The following is a 16,495-nucleotide window of genomic DNA, read 5'->3' on the forward strand; positions in this document are numbered from 1 at the left end:
TTTGGGTGGATGCTAAAACTAAGTTCTGCTGTGGGTTTGCCCTTCCTGGTCCATGTATGGCAACACAAGCACCTTCAGAGCTGAGCTAGAGGAGAGGCGGGGTGGCTCATGGGTGTCAGCTGTGGTGGGTGCAGAGCTGGAGGGGCAGTCATGGGAAGGGGTTGGCCAGGGTGGCCTGAGAGGGCCCAGGGAGAGGAGGGAGGCTCTCATGAGGGTGGGGAGGCAGAGTGGATGGAGAGAGGCCACGTCTTGATGGCAGCTTCTGAGAATTTGTCCAGCCTTAAAACTTTGCTGGCCCTGAACGGTCTTCAATGGCACTCCTTGTTTCCCACCATCTCCTCTGCTACCACCAAGAAACTGAACTGTTGAACTCCTGGTTGAGGACAGAAATGCATTTTACTGACATTCTTGGGTCAGCCAAAGTTAGTTTTCAGTGTACTGTTGAGAAGACCTGAGCTGGCTGTACTTAGCTGGGTGCCTTGTTACTTTATGAATCAGCAGACCTCTATGGATTCTCCGGATCAGCTGTGGTTTGTTTAGGTTCTGGGATCCTGAAATCAGAGGGGTTTTACAGGTCTGAGGATCACTGCAGTTTCTTTAACATGACTGGATTTCATAGAATCATTAAGGTTAGAAAAGACCTCCAAGATCATCTGGTTCAACCATCACTCAACCACCAATGTCACCCACTAAACCATGTCCCTAAGCATCACATCTAACCTTTCCTTGAACACCCCCAGGGACGGTGACTCCACCAGCTCCCTAGGCAACCTGTTCCAATGCCTGACTGCTCTTTCTGAGAAGAAATGTCTCCTAACTTCCAACCTAAACCTCCCCTGGTGCAACTTGAGGCCATTCCCTCCAGTCCTATAACTAGTTATCTGTGAGAAGAGGCTGACCTTTAATGGTATTTTTTTCAGGGTATTGTTGTCAGAGGAAAATGTCATCTGGCCTCTACTGCCCTAGTTTATTTCAAGTCAAACCAAGCTGCTGAGTTCAAACAAGATGCTGTCTCTTGCAGACTTGACTTTTTGCAACTTTAATCCATCTGACAATGGACATGCTTGAGAAGTGGGCCCATGTGAGCCTAATGAGGTTCAACAAGTCCAAGTGTAAGGTGCTGCATCTAGGCCACAACAATCTGAGACATGAGCACAGACTGGGAGAAGAGCTCACTGAGAGCAGCCCTGCAGAGAAGGACTTGGGGGTTCTGGTGGATGAAAAGCTTAACATGAGCCAGCAGTGGTGCTTGCAGCCCAGAAGGCCAACTGCATCCTGGGCTGCATCACCAGAGGGGTGGCCAGCAGGGTGAGAGAGGTGATTGTGCCCCTCTGCTCTGCCCTTGTGAGGCCTCACTTGGAGTGCTGCATCCAGGTCTGGGGCCCCCAGCACAAGAAGGATGTGGGGCTGTTAGAGTGGGTCTGGAGGAGGGCCACAGAGGTGATCAGAGGGCTGGAGCACCTCTCCTATGAAGAAAGGCTGAGAGAGCTGGGGGTGTTCAGCCTGGAGAAGACAAGGCTCTGGGGTGACCTCACTGCGGTCTTTCAGTACTTGAAGGGGACTTATTAAAAAAAAAAAAAAAAAGATGAGGAGCAACTCTTTGCTCAGTCGGATAATAACAGGACAAGGGGGAATGGTTTTAAGCTAAAAGAGGGCAGATTTAGATTAGAAGTTAGGAGGAAATTTTTCACTGTGTTGTGAGGCACTGGCACAGGCTGCCCAGAGAAGCTGTGGATGCCCCATCCCTGGAGGTGTTCAAGGCCAGGTTAGATGAGGCCCTGGGCAATCTGATCTAGTGGGTGGCGTCCCTGCCTATGGCAGAGGAGTTGGAACTAGGTGATCTTTGAGGTCCTTTCCAACCCCAGCCATTGTGGTTCTATGACAATCATGGAAATGAGCAACACTTTCCATCATGAGGCAGAAGCCTGAAGTTCAGCTCCTCTGTGCCTTGTGAGAGCTGAAAGGGGAGTTGCAGCAGATGCAGTGATAATGAAAGCTCTCTTTAAATGACTGAGATCTAAAGAGATTTTGTTTATGGCTGCAGATAAAATAAACTGAGAAAAAATGTAACTGTCAGTCTCCCAGTCAGATGTCACTTGACCTGAAATAACTTGTGCCATGTGTGTGAGATGCTTGAAGGCCACATCAGGTAAAGGATGTGATTAGCATTATATATATGACTTCAGGATGTATTGTCTGCTGCAGCAGTAATCCTTCACTGGGGTGCAGGGACTACAGGCAACACATGATCATGTTAGAAAAGCAGATAGAGAAACACTACGATGGGCCTGTCAAATGACAGGGAACTTATTATGCAGCTGTGGACCAACAAGAAACGTTTGTCTGACCGATGGCAGTGATATCTTTTGTCTTCCTTTGAAAGGATCGCATAGCTACTGGTACAGTTTCTGTCCATTAAAACAATGTGGCACAGAGGAGTTGGCGCTGCTTTGTTCACTGTGCATTAGTGTGAAAAATTCAAAGTATTGCCTTCCTCTGAGTGAAGAACTTGTTTGAGCTTTTATTGAATCTAGTGATGCACAGTAAGAGAGAAAATGTATAGGTTATGCTGCAGCCTAAATGCAACCATTTAAGCTTTCTAAGGCAGTGGTATAGGGGCTGTTATTTCATATATATGTCCTGCTGCGCACTGTAGTATTTACCTGTTTTTTGTTGGTGGTTTTTTTTTTGTGATGACCTGTTTACATTTGACTTCTACAACTTGAAACTGCAGGAAGAGGCTTGCTGAGAGCTATGTCTGAGGTAAAACAGAATGGTGTATTTCCTTTCCCTGTCTCGCAGCCCCAGGCATACAGGCTGGTCCTGGAGGGTGCTGGCAAGCCTGCTCATGGGAGCTGGGTGCCAGCCTGTGTGCTTGCAAAGTGCTGCGGCAGGGCCTGAGCTTTAAGGGGGAACCACACCACTCTTTTCTGTGATTTGAGCATAAGTGATGTATTAGAGGCTTTCAGTTCACAAAGCTGATTTTATTAAAACATAAAAATACATGTTGGAAGGAAAAGTACTTTTCAATGTGAGAGAGATCTGGCAGGTGAGATGAAAGCTGTTTAATAATATATACCTTCCACACCTGATAACCTGTACTGTAGGGTCCTTCCCCCTTATCTTTTCTAGTTTTCTATTTTTTTGTGGTTTCTGAAGAAATCTGCACCACCCCAGGGGCCTGAAGGAAAGTTTCTTTCTACCTCCTGCTGGGCTGGCCTTTTGGTTTGGTTCCCTGGTGTGTGAGCCCAAATCTTCACTCTGGCATCTGCGTGTCACACTGACCATGAGGAGTTTTGCTCCCAGCTATGTCCCACTGTGTACACCTTCAGCTTTGCACAGGGGAGCAGATGTCCCCACACACATGCACACCTTCCTCTTCCCTTCCTTCCACCTTGCTCCTCTGGGGCGTGCACTGCCAAAGTATGGGGCTTTATTCGAAATTAACAGTCTGCTGTAGAAGAAGCAGCAAATGTTTCTGAATTTATTGGCTTCATAGTGTCAGAAAATTGTTATGTTGGCTTGCGTGTCCTGTTTTCCAGTGTGGAACAGTAGGAAAAGGAGCACGGCACCTCAACAAGAGGAGGTTATAAGCATCTGCACAAAGGCAAGAAACAGTATTTCTGGGAATAAAAATAGTTGGCTTCCAAATGTAATGAGTCACTCCAATAAAGTTGAGACTGCTTCAGTTGTATTATTCCTTGCATAACTTGTATGACAAAATACATTATCTTGGTCATTTTTGTATTCTGGAAATTTAACTTCAACATCAATTTGTCATCAAAAAAGAGTGGGAAAGCTGAACCCTGGCAATCTTCTTTAGGATAAAGCAGTTTGGCAAAACTGACACATTGCACTGGGGGAGAGCAGAGTAACGCTGAAGTAAAATGATGTGCTCGTGCTCTCGACAGGCAAAAGGCATTTAGTTTGTTTGATAAGTTGCCAAACATTGTCATTTGAGAGTGTTGTAAAGACTTCCAGCTGTCTGTATGGGAACAAAATATCTGGGTGAATTAGAATTTGTCCCAGTGAACATTTCACCAGAAGTGACCTTGCCTGATCTGCTTAATTCAAGCGCAAGTGCAGCTTGCTGCAACCTCCTGATATTTTTTTTTTACCAAGATGGCACTTCTCTGAGCATCCCGTCTGACACTGAGTTGAAGGGCTGTACATGCAGGAGCATGGCAGGGTGCAGGGATGCTGCCTGGCTATGCTGGGGCTCTGGGGAGGTGGGGTGTGCTCTGACCAGGGTGGCTGGGTGGCCCCTGCAGGGGAATGGATCCTGTGGGAAAGCGTGGGTTGAATCTTATGTTTTTGCTATATGAATGAACAAGTAAGCTGGCTACCAAAAAGGGAGAAGAATTAGGCTTATAGCACAAGCATACATAGTGTTCATTGAATTGCTAGAGAGAGACCTGCTTTCAGATGATGGTGGATGCTTCAAGCTGTGGGTGCTATCTAGCTCCATGACTTGTTCCCTTGATTGGCCTTGAGCATGTCCAGCGTGTCCATAGCTGACTAACCTTGCTGAAAAGAGAAGGGCTCTGTTAAATGAATACATGTTTGGGAAACAAAAATCTCACTTGTCGTTTTATTTAGACCCCCAAAATGCATGTTTGCCTTTCACACATGTATTTTATAACTACCTACTTTGTTAAAGTAGCTGTGCATAAACCCATCAGCCAGTCGCTGCCTTGGGAGCCTTGGATGCAAAGAGTGTGATCTGGTTTATGCAAGACAAGAGGTGTGCCAAGCACTCTTTCAGGCTCAGGTGAAGGACCCTCTGGTCACTCCAGCTCCCAGGAGGCTGCCACTTTAAGGCACTAAGTGTAGAAAGTGACACAGTCTGAGAAAAGCTTATCTAGCAACATTGACGGGGGCTGTGTTGTCTAGGAGAGATTGCGCGTGCCTGAGAAGAAACAGTAAGAGTTGTTCTTCAGCACAGTATTTGTTGTACCGGCAGGTTTATGAAAGAGCAAAAGTGCTGTTTATGTTGAGAGAGATGGATTTCCCAATAAGATTGGATCAGACAAATGCCTAGTCTTTATGATAAAGTTCTCTATACGACATACATGATGGAAAACAACTGCCAGTGTTCTGCTTCTCCATCCAAGCTAAAAGACTTTGCCTTCTAGATAAAAAAAAAAAAGGCCACTGTAGAAGTTCAGTCAACTATAAGGGAAATAATGGTGAATTGGTCCAAAGTATCCATTTCTCCAGGTAAGTGGTGACTTTCCTTGCTTAGTTTGAACTGCAAACGGAAAACATAATAAGCATTTGGGAAAGGCAGTGAGAGAAGTATCCATGCTTAAACTGTGTATACTACTGAAATGAGTTTAGTGCTTCTCCAGATCAGTACTTGCAGGCAGTGTGCTGAGGGAGAAAAGTTTCCAGAGCAAAATGTTGTGGAAGCTCAAATTCAATCTGGTATGGTATAATAACTTGGAAATCTCCCAGTCAGCTTTTTTCTAATGAGCAGAAGTGATGCACGTCTTCAAGTTAGTGCATCATTTCACTGTGTTCTGTGGCTCTTGTCCACAAAACGAATACAGAAAAATGATCATTCCTTTGACTTTTGTACTGTAGCCTCTTAGGGAAAAAATACTGCAGCTCACATGCAGTCCAGAAACCTCTGACTTGGTAAACTCCAAATGCAAGCTGTCCTTTCAGAACAAAGTAATGTTAACTGGAGAGGTTGAAGTCTGACACCCAGCCTTTTCAACCCCCTCCCATATGACTTGCTTTAATTGTGTAATAACATAGACTAAATGAGATAACAAGCTGTGACCCTTATCTCACAGACTGGAATGTTCTCCTTCAACTTGAAGCTCACAAGCTGTGGTCAGGTGGCAATGTTATTGTAACTGAAGGAGTAGAAGGTATTTGTGCAGCTTTCAGATACAGCCCTACTTTGATGAACTTCTCAATTACACTATTCATTTCCTTTAATAGAGAGATCTTTCTAGTTTCCAGCTCTATAAATAGTCAAAATCAAAAAATGCTGTTTTGCTCTGTGCTTTCTGTGTCAAATATTTTGGAATTTCTGCTATATTAATTACTTGATGGGGTCATTATCACAGTGCAAGTGTCCTCAAACTTCCATGCATTTTAGCTTTCCCAGTTTGCAGGCAGGGTGCAAGGTTGCCTCCATTTGCTGATGGGATCAGAAGCCTACACTTGTAAAAGGTCTTACTGAGAACACAGGCATCTGTACTTGTCATTGAAGTTCTGCTTCTCAGAGCGATCAGAGCTACTGCCACCTGGGTGGACTGAGCAGCTCAGCACATGCTGTCTTGAAACATGAATTAGGTACCAAAGTGGTTTTTCTGCCTAGTCCCCCAAGGGATCTGGTCCTGTCAGCATGCTCAGATCATGTTCCCTGTGCTACACACAGCAATTGATGACTGCTTTCATTTAAAATGTGTGGTAGTGTGTGAAGTGACAGTGTGCCATTCTTCCACCTTGCAGATGAGGATGGCTGGGACAAACAGACACTGGTGAGGATCTCCCCATGAACAGCTTGGAGAAGGCTTAAAAAGTGAAAGTTTCAGGGCCACCTGGCTGTGATTATATCATTGGGGCCACCTGATCACTTTTCTCCACTGATTAAATAATGTAAAAGGTGAACACAGTCCTTTGAGCAGAGATAGACACTCAAGGACACTAGTCCTATTGTGGATATATGGAAAAGTAGCTCTTACATACTACCTGGCAAAACTGGCTGGTTGGTATTTACTAGGTGAAAATGAGAGAGTGAGAACACTCCCATATTTTTTGGCTTTTGGTTTGTCTCTGAGCATATGTGGTAAACTGTAGTACAAATGAGGCAATGCTATATCATTCAATGTATCTTCATCTATCATGTGAGTACATTATCTAACCAGAGGTTCACAGGGACATTTCCACAAACTGGCCTTACAGCCTTCACAAGTTTGTACATCCGCAATGGACTGCAAGTAATTCATTCTGCTCACATGAGAAAGAAGTCCAAGAATTCTTTAACTGCTTCACCAGGGCTATAAAGAGCAAAGATCTGTGTGTAGATTTTTCTTAGATATATTATGCATTACATATTAATAATACACTTATGTATTGCATATTTAGATTTTGAAGGGGTGAAATAAAAATCAAGATACAAGATTTTATCTTGTTTTAATCATCTCCACAGATACTGGAATCTGTTTTTACATCCTTCATCCTTGAGTTAGTCCTTTTTATTGTTATTATGTAGGAACTTGAGGCAGAGGAAGACATACATCTCAGTCCTTTAAAAAAATCAGTAAGATGCCAGTCCAGTACCCCAGCTAGGGCTCTGTTTCCTGGGTGAGACATGCAGGCAACAAGCAGCCTGCAGTTACAATGCTTTCACACAGGCAGGATGATACAGGTTTAAAGAGGCCTCTGGAGGTTGTCTGGTCCAACCCCTGTTGGACCTAATGCTAATGGGTTTGGTTGTTCAGGGACTTGTTGAGCTCTGAATGTCTCAAAGAGCAAAATTCACAGGTTCACTGGACCCAACATTTAACCACTGTCATGATGATACCTGGTATCTTGAGGTGTTCAAGGCCAGGCTGGATGGGGCCCTGGGCAACCTGGTCTAGTGAGTGGTGTCCCTGCCTGTGGCAGGGGGTTGGAAACTAGGTGATCTTTAAGGTCTCTTCCAACCCAAGCTGTTCTACGATTCTGTGATAAAAACAGTTCTCCTAACATGTAATCAGGACTTGCCATGTTGAAACTTGCCTGTTGCGTCTTGCACTGTCAATGTGCACCTTTGAGAGGGGCCTGGCCCTATCTGTTCTGCTCCCTCCCCTTAGGTGGATGTGGGCTGCAATGGGACATTGCCCCACACCCTGAGCCTTCCCTTTATCAGGCTGGATAACCCCAGCTCCCCCAGCATCATGTGCTCCAGCCCCTTAAACATCTGGGTATACTGGACTGGGCTCCAGTATGTCTGTGCCTGTCTGATGTGGCTTGTGGCTCCCCAGGACACAGGTAGGCCACTTTCACAAGCGCTGATTACAGGGGAACAATCACTGGATCTGCAAACCCAGCCCCATGTGGGGTTGGCCTTCTTTACTGTGAAGGCATACTATTGAGTCTTTCCACTTGCTGTCCACCAAGACCCCCAGTTTTGTTCTGTTTTTGCGTCTGAAGTGGCTCTCCAGCTGGCTGGTACCCAGCCTGTGCTGTCCAGCAGGACTGCTTCCCTCCCAGGGCCAAGTGTTTTCCAGGCTACACTTGGTTCTTTCCTGAGCTGAAATAGGCATAGGTAGTAAATGCTTTGTCTTGGAGATGATTTTTACTCCTTGAGGAAAGACAATGAATTCCTCACCTTAACAGAGGTCACTGGTCTGTCAGCTGGATGTACCAAACAGCAGGGTGCTGCTTTGGAACAGGGGATTGGTAGGAGCCCTTATCCCCCTCTGTGCAGATACCTGATTTGTGCTGAATAATCTCCAATATGCTTTTTTTCTTCACTCACTGTAAAGAGAGGTCTGAAAAACTAATCTCACAATACAGAGGGATTCAGCCTATCTAATCTTAGGTACCAAATTCAGCCCACAATCCTGACTGAACTACATGCATTTTTCTCAAGTATATCCACAAGTGTTAGTGTTACATTGAGGGGTAATGCCTAAAAGTAAGTTAGTTCCTTGGTTTAAATGCCTCTTAAAGGTGTTAAATCAACTTTTTCTAAATATTTTGCTGGTTTTGAAGCTGGTATGTTAGATGCCTTGCAAAATTCTGTGAGTCCCTCAGTTTGTGGGTGCCTGTATACCATGAAAGTCATCTTCAGATACTTCCTACCATGCTTGTTCAGCATGCTTGTTTTCAAAGAATGCCAGCCTGGGTATTTCAACATATTATACTATCAGGATTCCTCATTCGTTCCTTCGGTTTTTGCTGTCCTAGAAGAATTTCAGAAAATGTGTGTTGGATCAGAACACAGACACTCTTATTTTATTTATTACCTTTGAATGTATTACTTAATGCTTTTTCCTTGGTTCTTTTTGATTATAAGGCTGACTAGCCTATAAAATTTCAGCCACAAAATGCAGCCTGAAGTTGAATATAGGAAATGATAAATGTACTGGAAACTTACTATTCTGGACCAAAGCTGCAAGCTGCTGCAAGCTCCCCTCAACATCTTACTCCTTCCAGATTGAACAGGGAAAAGCTCGATGTACCCACTAGTCTCCAGGCCATACCTGAGGAGGAGTTCATGTTGCAGATATTTTAAAGGTTAATATTAGAGTCTGTTCAGTGGAGTTGTTCCCTGTACCCCTTTCTCATCATCAATACCAGTTAGCATGCTCCTGCCCTCCCAGTTGTGCTGACCAACTGTTGGTTGGGCCTTGCTGTGTACTGAAATAAGACTGCCTCAGATTTTTTTCAGTTTTATTTTTAATCTGCAAAAGGTAACTCTGAAATGGGATCCCTTTCTTGGTCTGTTTCACAGAGTTGTGATTCATGTGAGTTGTGACTGGATTCAGAGCTGTTCCAGCAGAACTAAGGAACAGCCCAGAGATATAAGGAGTGAACACCTAGGGCTGAAATACCTTAGGCCAAGACTATTGCCAAATTCTTTGTAACCTGAAACCTTAGTGCTGGCTTTTCTTGCCTCACTGCAAAACATATGCGTCACCACAGCATAACTTTGTGTATGAAGAGGGAAGTATTCAAAAGAAATGTTAAGTCATTCTAGTGTATGAAATAATGCAGAAAACTGATCAATTCCAGTCATTCTTAAACTAAGTACACTATAAAACATGGTGTAATGCCTACCAAAATAAATTCAAATGCATAATGAGTTAATAGATGCAGAAGTGTGTCAATAGTAAACTGCAGTCTGCTGCAAATCAGACAGGTGCCTACTAAAACTGGTGATTGCGTTGGATGTAGAAGCCAACAGATGTAGACACTGACGATGCAAGAAAAACAGACTTTTAATTAGTGTGGTGGAAGTTGGAATGCAGACATCAGTGACTCTGAACTAAAGTTTAAACGAAAGAGTGTCTCAAATAATTGAAGTGAGACTGTTTTCTCAAAAAGTGCAAAGAGGAAAAACTTTTTTTTGGTTGAAATGGAGCTAAGTATGACAGTGCAGCCTGCTGCTAAATATAGAGAATGATAGATACACATCCTCATCAGTTCTTCCTGTTAAGTCTGCCACCTACTGCTTGATGCATTTGTTTGGCATTGCTTGTTATGCCCCCAAAAAAATAGTTTGCCAAAAGTATCAGGCTAACTTTAGCTGATATCACATGGGGTGAGCTCTGTTACATTCTTTTTTAGTTGGAATATAATTGCTGCATCTCCAGGTGACTGGACAGGAAGGTGGGGAAGGTGTTCATTGATGGGAGGAGAGGGCAGGTAGGGCCTGCAGGATGGTGGGTGTCCAGCTGTAGCTGGCTGCAGCTTTGAGCCAGCCCTGTCTCCAAGGCACTTGCATCTTGGAAACTCCAGTTTCCGGGATGAAGGGGGAGAAGACAACAGAAATGAGAGAAGCTGGTTAACTGCCCTGTGGGGAGTAAATTTAGTGGCTTACCAAGCAGGGTGGAAAAAGTCTTCTGGAGAAATGATGCATGTTCCTTGCTACTAAGTTGTTAAGCAGGATGTTCTTGGGTTTACTTTGTATGTTAACGAGCAAAAGAGATTGGTTGCTTTGTAAATGAGAGGGAGGGAACAGAGTTCTATAAGAAGACTCCAGACCTTTTTCATGCCAATATGTGACTTGAAATCAGAGCACTGGCAGAGAAGCAGAACCGCTGGAACAAAGCCCTGTTTGAAATGGCAAGGGCAAAAGAGGTGGGAGGCTGTGTCGGGCGCTCGGTAGCGGCATCTCGTGTCTTCTGTGACTGCCTTCCTTGTGAAGCGCTCCGAGTCAAAGCAGGGCATTTCTCATGGGTTTGGAGTTGTGAATGGCACTGAACTCAGCTCTGTTACTTTATTTGCTTTGAATCTGTGTCTGTGCCTTCCATATACGGACTGGGTGCAGTCCTGAATCGGGAACCTATGGGTAAGTGCAGGACTTACCTAGGAACAGTGAGACAAAGTAGGGTTGGGCTACTACTTAACAGTAAGTTGAGACATCTGCCCAGCTGTTAGGTGTGTGGGTCTTCTCTTGCTTTGCTGTATTTTGATTGTTTTGGAGATTTTTTTTGTGATTCGTGCACAGGTCAAAAAACACAGCAATTCTTTCCTTTGACACTGAAAGCATCAAAATTAATCTTTCAGTTCATCTTTTGAACAGGAAAATATATGTAAATAGTGTTATACACTGTTTCCTGGTTTACAATCTAAGTTTGTGAATTTCTGTAATTTGTCAAGCTATTTTCCACTCATTGAATGCCTGGATAGCAGCCACAATTGGTTTGCTTGAATTCTTTCAGTTGCTAAAAATAAGTTGGTCTTGAAGTTGTGTCCCATAAATGCCGAGGATATCTGAGGCAATAATAGGTGACTGTCAGCCTATATTGCAAGTTGTTTTCATGCAACATCATTTTCCCAGCCCTCAGCAGGGGGAGGAAAAAAAAAATCTGTGCAGGGTGGTAGAAAGCATCCAGTCCACTGAGACACAGGGCTCTGCCACCACAAGGGAAATACAGCTCCCTGAGACAAAGTTTTGAACATATATAGTCAAATGTAATAGAAGGCATTTTTCTTAAATCACCTCAGAAACATTCTGTCCTAACTTTTCCTCATTGGTCCTTTCAACTAACAGCTATGGCTGCTACTTCTCGTAGTATGAGGAGGCTGTGGTGTGCATCTAGAAGCTGCTGTACCTCGTTTTCTGCAGCTCACCTTTGATTTACTGGCTTCTTTTTGGCTTAGTAGCTTGGTTTTTAGCCTGTTTTCTCAAGTCCCTCTTGCTTATTCCTTGTTTGCTTGGTTGGTTTTGTGTTTTGGTCAGTACCCATTGAGAACTAAATGTTTTAAAGCATTTCAAGGGATTTTGTCGTACAAATACCTCCAATTTGTATGAACAGGTGCAATAGGTGACCAAGTTTGTGGATGTAGCTACCAGAAAACAAGTTCACAGAGGAAAAACATGCACTGAGAGTGAGCATGTGAAAGCTTCCTGAGAGCAGATAAGCCCTGGAGAGCAGTGGTCCTGTTGAATCCACTGAATGTCCTGAGATCCAATACACTTGCAACAGCAAGTCTGCTGAATCTGTCCAAGGCCACCACCACCAGCACACACTACCATGAATTGCATGTTGTGGAACTCAGCTGCATCTGAGAAAGAGGCAAACATAGGCTACAGGGGGTTGCTCATACACCTAGCAAGATGAGGGACCCCATGAAGGACTTTCTGAATACCTACCTGGAAGCCAGTGGCCAGCCAGTCTGGCACTCTTTGGCTGGGTTTGTACTTGTGACTTTTTGAGATCCTTTAGATATTTTTCTCCCTTTTTACCTCATGGCCTTTTTCCTATATTTACCAGTATGGAAAGAATACATTCTTTAGATGCCTTGGTTGGTGACTTCTTAGGAAGAGATGGGGACCTACTTTAAAATTAGTGTGACCTATGTGTTTTGGGGAATTTTGAGGGGTGGAATCGTGCTACCAGGTTCATGTATAGCAGTGATATGATGGCGGTGTCTGCAGCTGTGTGGCCTCGTGTACTGGGGGGAAACCTATGGCATCCTTCCTCCCCCCTCCTTGTTTTCATTGCATACCTTTATCCCTCCACCCTTCCAAAGAGGACTCCGTCTCCCCATCGTTACCTTCCGCACACCCAATAACTAGGACCTCTACTGCATTCCTTTGTCCACCTAAATTAAATTCCACCCTAATGAGCCAATGTTTCCTACCACTCCCTTGCCTGGATGCTGCTCTGGCATCTGAAGCCAGAAGTACAGGTCGAGGTGTTGGCATGGCTTGCAGAGCAGGTGGAGGCCTAGGAGTGCTACCACACATGGCAGTAGATGAGTGCCAATTATCTCTTCTGGCCATAGCTATCGCACGACTCCTGTACCTCAGGTAAGCACCTGCATGCAGGCAGAAGTCAGGAGATGTTGCTGAGATGTACCTCTTTGGTTTAACCTCTGCATATGCTCATCACCAGTTTTCAGGCTTCAGGAACCTCTACTATGAGGACTTTTCTTTTATTTTCCCCTACTTTTTTTAGTTTTCCCCTGTTTTTTTTAGGCTACATTATTTATGAGTGAAGTTCAGCGCGGTGTCATTACTCGAAACATCCTCAAACAGGCCTACTTGCTGAAGGCAATGAAATAGTTACCTGTTTTCAGTAAATACCACTCTATTCAGAAAATATAGCATAGAAGATGTGCTATGAACATATTTTCCCTTGCATTTCTAAGGGAATCACCATGTTTCTTCACTACTTTCACCTGTTAGAAGTTCTGGCCATCACCTTCTCATGTGAGAGCACTTCTCCTAAACATTGTCTTGTGTCCTATCCTTAAAAGTTATTGGAGCACTGCTGTTAAATCCCAGCTTCAGTTCAGGGGGTCTACTTGACTAGAAGCCAACATACCACATTGGATTTGCTGTTCCTATGCCAATAGGATGCCTGAGGTTTGTCAGCTGTGCTGGAATCACTTTCCACATTAAACAAATGGAGGAAAAAAGAGTATATTGAAAAGCAAAGCTTAAGAGGCTTGGAGAGATTCAAAGAAATGAAACAATAACATGTTTAATAGCTAATTCCCCTTCTGGTTTGGCTTTAAGGTAGCTTCAGCCTTCCAGTCTGCTAACAGGATTCTTAAGTCCTCTGCCAGGATGAGTCACAGCTCCTGGAGCTGGGATCCAGTTTTCTAGACAAGCCGTGTTTAAAGGTCTGTTTACCTTTCCCAGATGATAAAGTATTAGAGAGAGACTTGCTTTATGTTTTTCTCATATCAAAATAAGGTTTATGATGAATGTAAATTCACCTGCTGGGGCTTCTTGCATGCCTCAGTCCTGATTCAATCTAAGCACCACTGGGATCCCGTTTGATGTAGTTCCATGCTGTTCTGCAGGGATGGATGCCTTTGGAATACCCCTCCCTGCTGGGCTGTCCCAACTAGTTGACCGTGAATGCAAAACAAGCAATATTCAGGGCCTTGGTCTGAGTAAACCATTATTTACCTGCTAGGAAAGAGATTTCCTACTGACTGAGGAGGTGAATTAAACCTTACCACGTAACCCTAGTATGTAATTCATAACACAAATTGAAAACCACATATCGTTGCTCCTGCTTATGTTTCTGTAGCCTGTAACGCAGCACTTGAGAGAATGGATATGAGGACAAATCCAGCAATTGTAGGAAATCATGTCTAGGAACACAGAAAGAAATGGGTCTTAAATGTGGCTGCTGCAAGTGGCAACATCATGGTTTCATTGCCAAGTAAGAAAACTCTAAGGATTGCCAATGGTGTCTAGTGTTATATTAGCAAAAACACAGGTTTTCCTGGGTATCAGTTCATGTTTCTCGATGGTAGTTTTTTCTCCGAAAAATCTGTTCAGGCAAGTGCAGCAAGGCCCCAGTTGCATGACACAACAGTCATAACTGATTGCCTGTGCTCAGAAGATCCATGTCAGATGAAGAAACAGCAATGTGCCCAGCAATTATGAATACACTCTGAATGTAGCCCAGCACAAGGGACCCCATAGATCTGCTACTATATCAGAGGGACATCTGATTGTTGTGCAGATGTGTTAGACACTGAACTATTGTGAGCACAGCTGAATTAGGGTATTGTAATAAGGGACCTCTCCTCTTGCTTCATTTTTAGAATACAGCTACTGCATCACTGCCCAGCCAATACGGGCAAAGACCATTCAGTGATTCTTTTTTTCCTCTTCTTTTCTTTCCAGTTTGCTTGTTGAACTAAGTGTTTTCATGTTTTCTTTCCAGTACCAAATTGCTGCAAGGAATAGTTCAAGCCAGCAACCAGGGAAAGTGTTTGGATGCTCAAAGTAAGTGTTATGCTTTTGTATGTGTTTGTTACAGTGGTTTTGACTGATAAAGTACTCTAGAATTTTTACCTGATGTCTTTAAGGCAATAGCTAAATAAGTTTGATATCAATAGTAAGTGATATTCCTTTGCAGTGTCTTTGACAATTTAATTAAAAGATTAAAGTCATTAAAAGTTGTTCATTCATGCAGCAAATGATGAAAGCTAAATTAGGCACCACAAACATTTTGGAAATAGTTTCTTTCAACTGGTGTCAGAAGGAATTGCTGGCAGAAAGGAATGAAAAAGGGAAAATTACAGGTGAATTTAACTTCTCTCTCCCCCTTTTTTTCTGGAACCTCTCAAGGAAGTTGTTTTTGTTTTCATTTGTTTTTTTAAGTGTTAGCACTTCTGTACATTATTAGTGCTGCTTTCATAATGTTAAGTGGAAGAAGAGCAAAGTACACAAAGTGCTGCTGTATGGGGTTGGTCACTTACGTTAGATGCAATTTGTAAGGTGCTGTCCCTTTTTTAATTCCCAGCTAAGTGAGTTTAGTTTAGATTGCATCCCATCCAATCTGGGTGCTAACCTCAACTGTCCAGCCTCCAACCTGGCATCTATGAAATCCTCGCAGTGAGTCACCTGTGAAGAGCGAAGGGATCAACGAAACAAGGAGATGCAAGGCCCACAAGGTGGCAATGTTTAGAAAGCCTTTTGAAAGGATGCTCCTGGAACAGATCTATGCTCCCTCCAGTTGCTGTCATTTGCTCCCTTTCTCTCATTGTGCTGCATCTGTGCTACTTACTACACAAGAAATCGTAACTGTTGCCAAAATGGAGCATAGGATGCCCGAGTAATAAAACTCTTATTTGAATAGATTGGCCATTGGCACTGTTCACTGTGCTGTGATGGGTACTGTGCATGCCTTTTCTCTTGGCAGCATTAGAGATATGCAATACAGTGTGGGGAGGTTTATTCATAGCTAGCGCTGAAAATATGCGTAGCACTGAAATGATCCTAGGGCTGCGTAATGAAGCACTTTCATTTTGAAATATACCACCTTGTTGCTGCTAATGCTTGAAAAGCTGTTACAAGCATGTAAATTCTAGCTTTGGACTTAGGATGTGTTTCAGTTTGTGGTGGTTCTTTTGTTCATGTTTTGTAGTTAAGTTAAAAGTAAGAGCTTTGTGTCTGAGCTATTTTAAAGACTTGTTTCACAGTGAAACTAGGGATTTGCTCCAAGTTATTTAATGCCCTGAAAAAGCTTAAATATGTTTGCAGAAGAATTTCTCCAGATACATGATAGGTGAGAAATTATTCAGGGTAAGTTTTATGGGAAATATAAGAATTGCTTGCACTAACTAGCACAGATGCACTTAAGGAGGCTGGCACTGGAAAAGGGAGAGTTAAAACAAGAGCCTCAGTTCAGATTCATCAGGTTGCAAGAGAAGAGTTGTTTCCAGAGCAATTAGAAGATATGCAGGTCTCAAGTGCACCTGGAAATCCTCAGTAGAACAGTACATAGTCTGGAGCTGAACAAGGCTTTTATGCATCAAGGATCACAGAATGGAACTTAGGATGAAGTAC

General features: G+C 43.5%; 1 protein-coding gene across 6 annotated transcripts in view; it reads left to right on the forward strand.

Moving 5' to 3' along the window:
• Nucleotides 1–16,495, forward strand: part of MAPRE2 (microtubule associated protein RP/EB family member 2) — a 99,540-nt gene that overhangs the window by 11,734 nt on the left and 71,311 nt on the right. For 5 of the 6 annotated variants that reach the window (XM_040550343.1, XM_040550340.1, XM_040550336.1 and 2 more), the window contains exon 2: nucleotides 14,868–14,929. Coding sequence is in view for 3 of the 6 variants with exons in the window: in XM_040550336.1 (XP_040406270.1) it covers nucleotides 14,868–14,929 (62 nt within the window). In the remaining 3 variants the exon portion in view is untranslated. Of the gene's footprint in view, nucleotides 1–12,347; nucleotides 12,370–14,867; nucleotides 14,930–16,495 lie in introns of those variants that run through there. The other variant, XM_040550339.1, reaches the window with a different exon arrangement.

This window comes from Cygnus olor, chromosome 2, assembly GCF_009769625.2.
Source record: "Cygnus olor isolate bCygOlo1 chromosome 2, bCygOlo1.pri.v2, whole genome shotgun sequence".
Classification (NCBI taxonomy): domain Eukaryota; kingdom Metazoa; phylum Chordata; class Aves; order Anseriformes; family Anatidae; genus Cygnus; species Cygnus olor.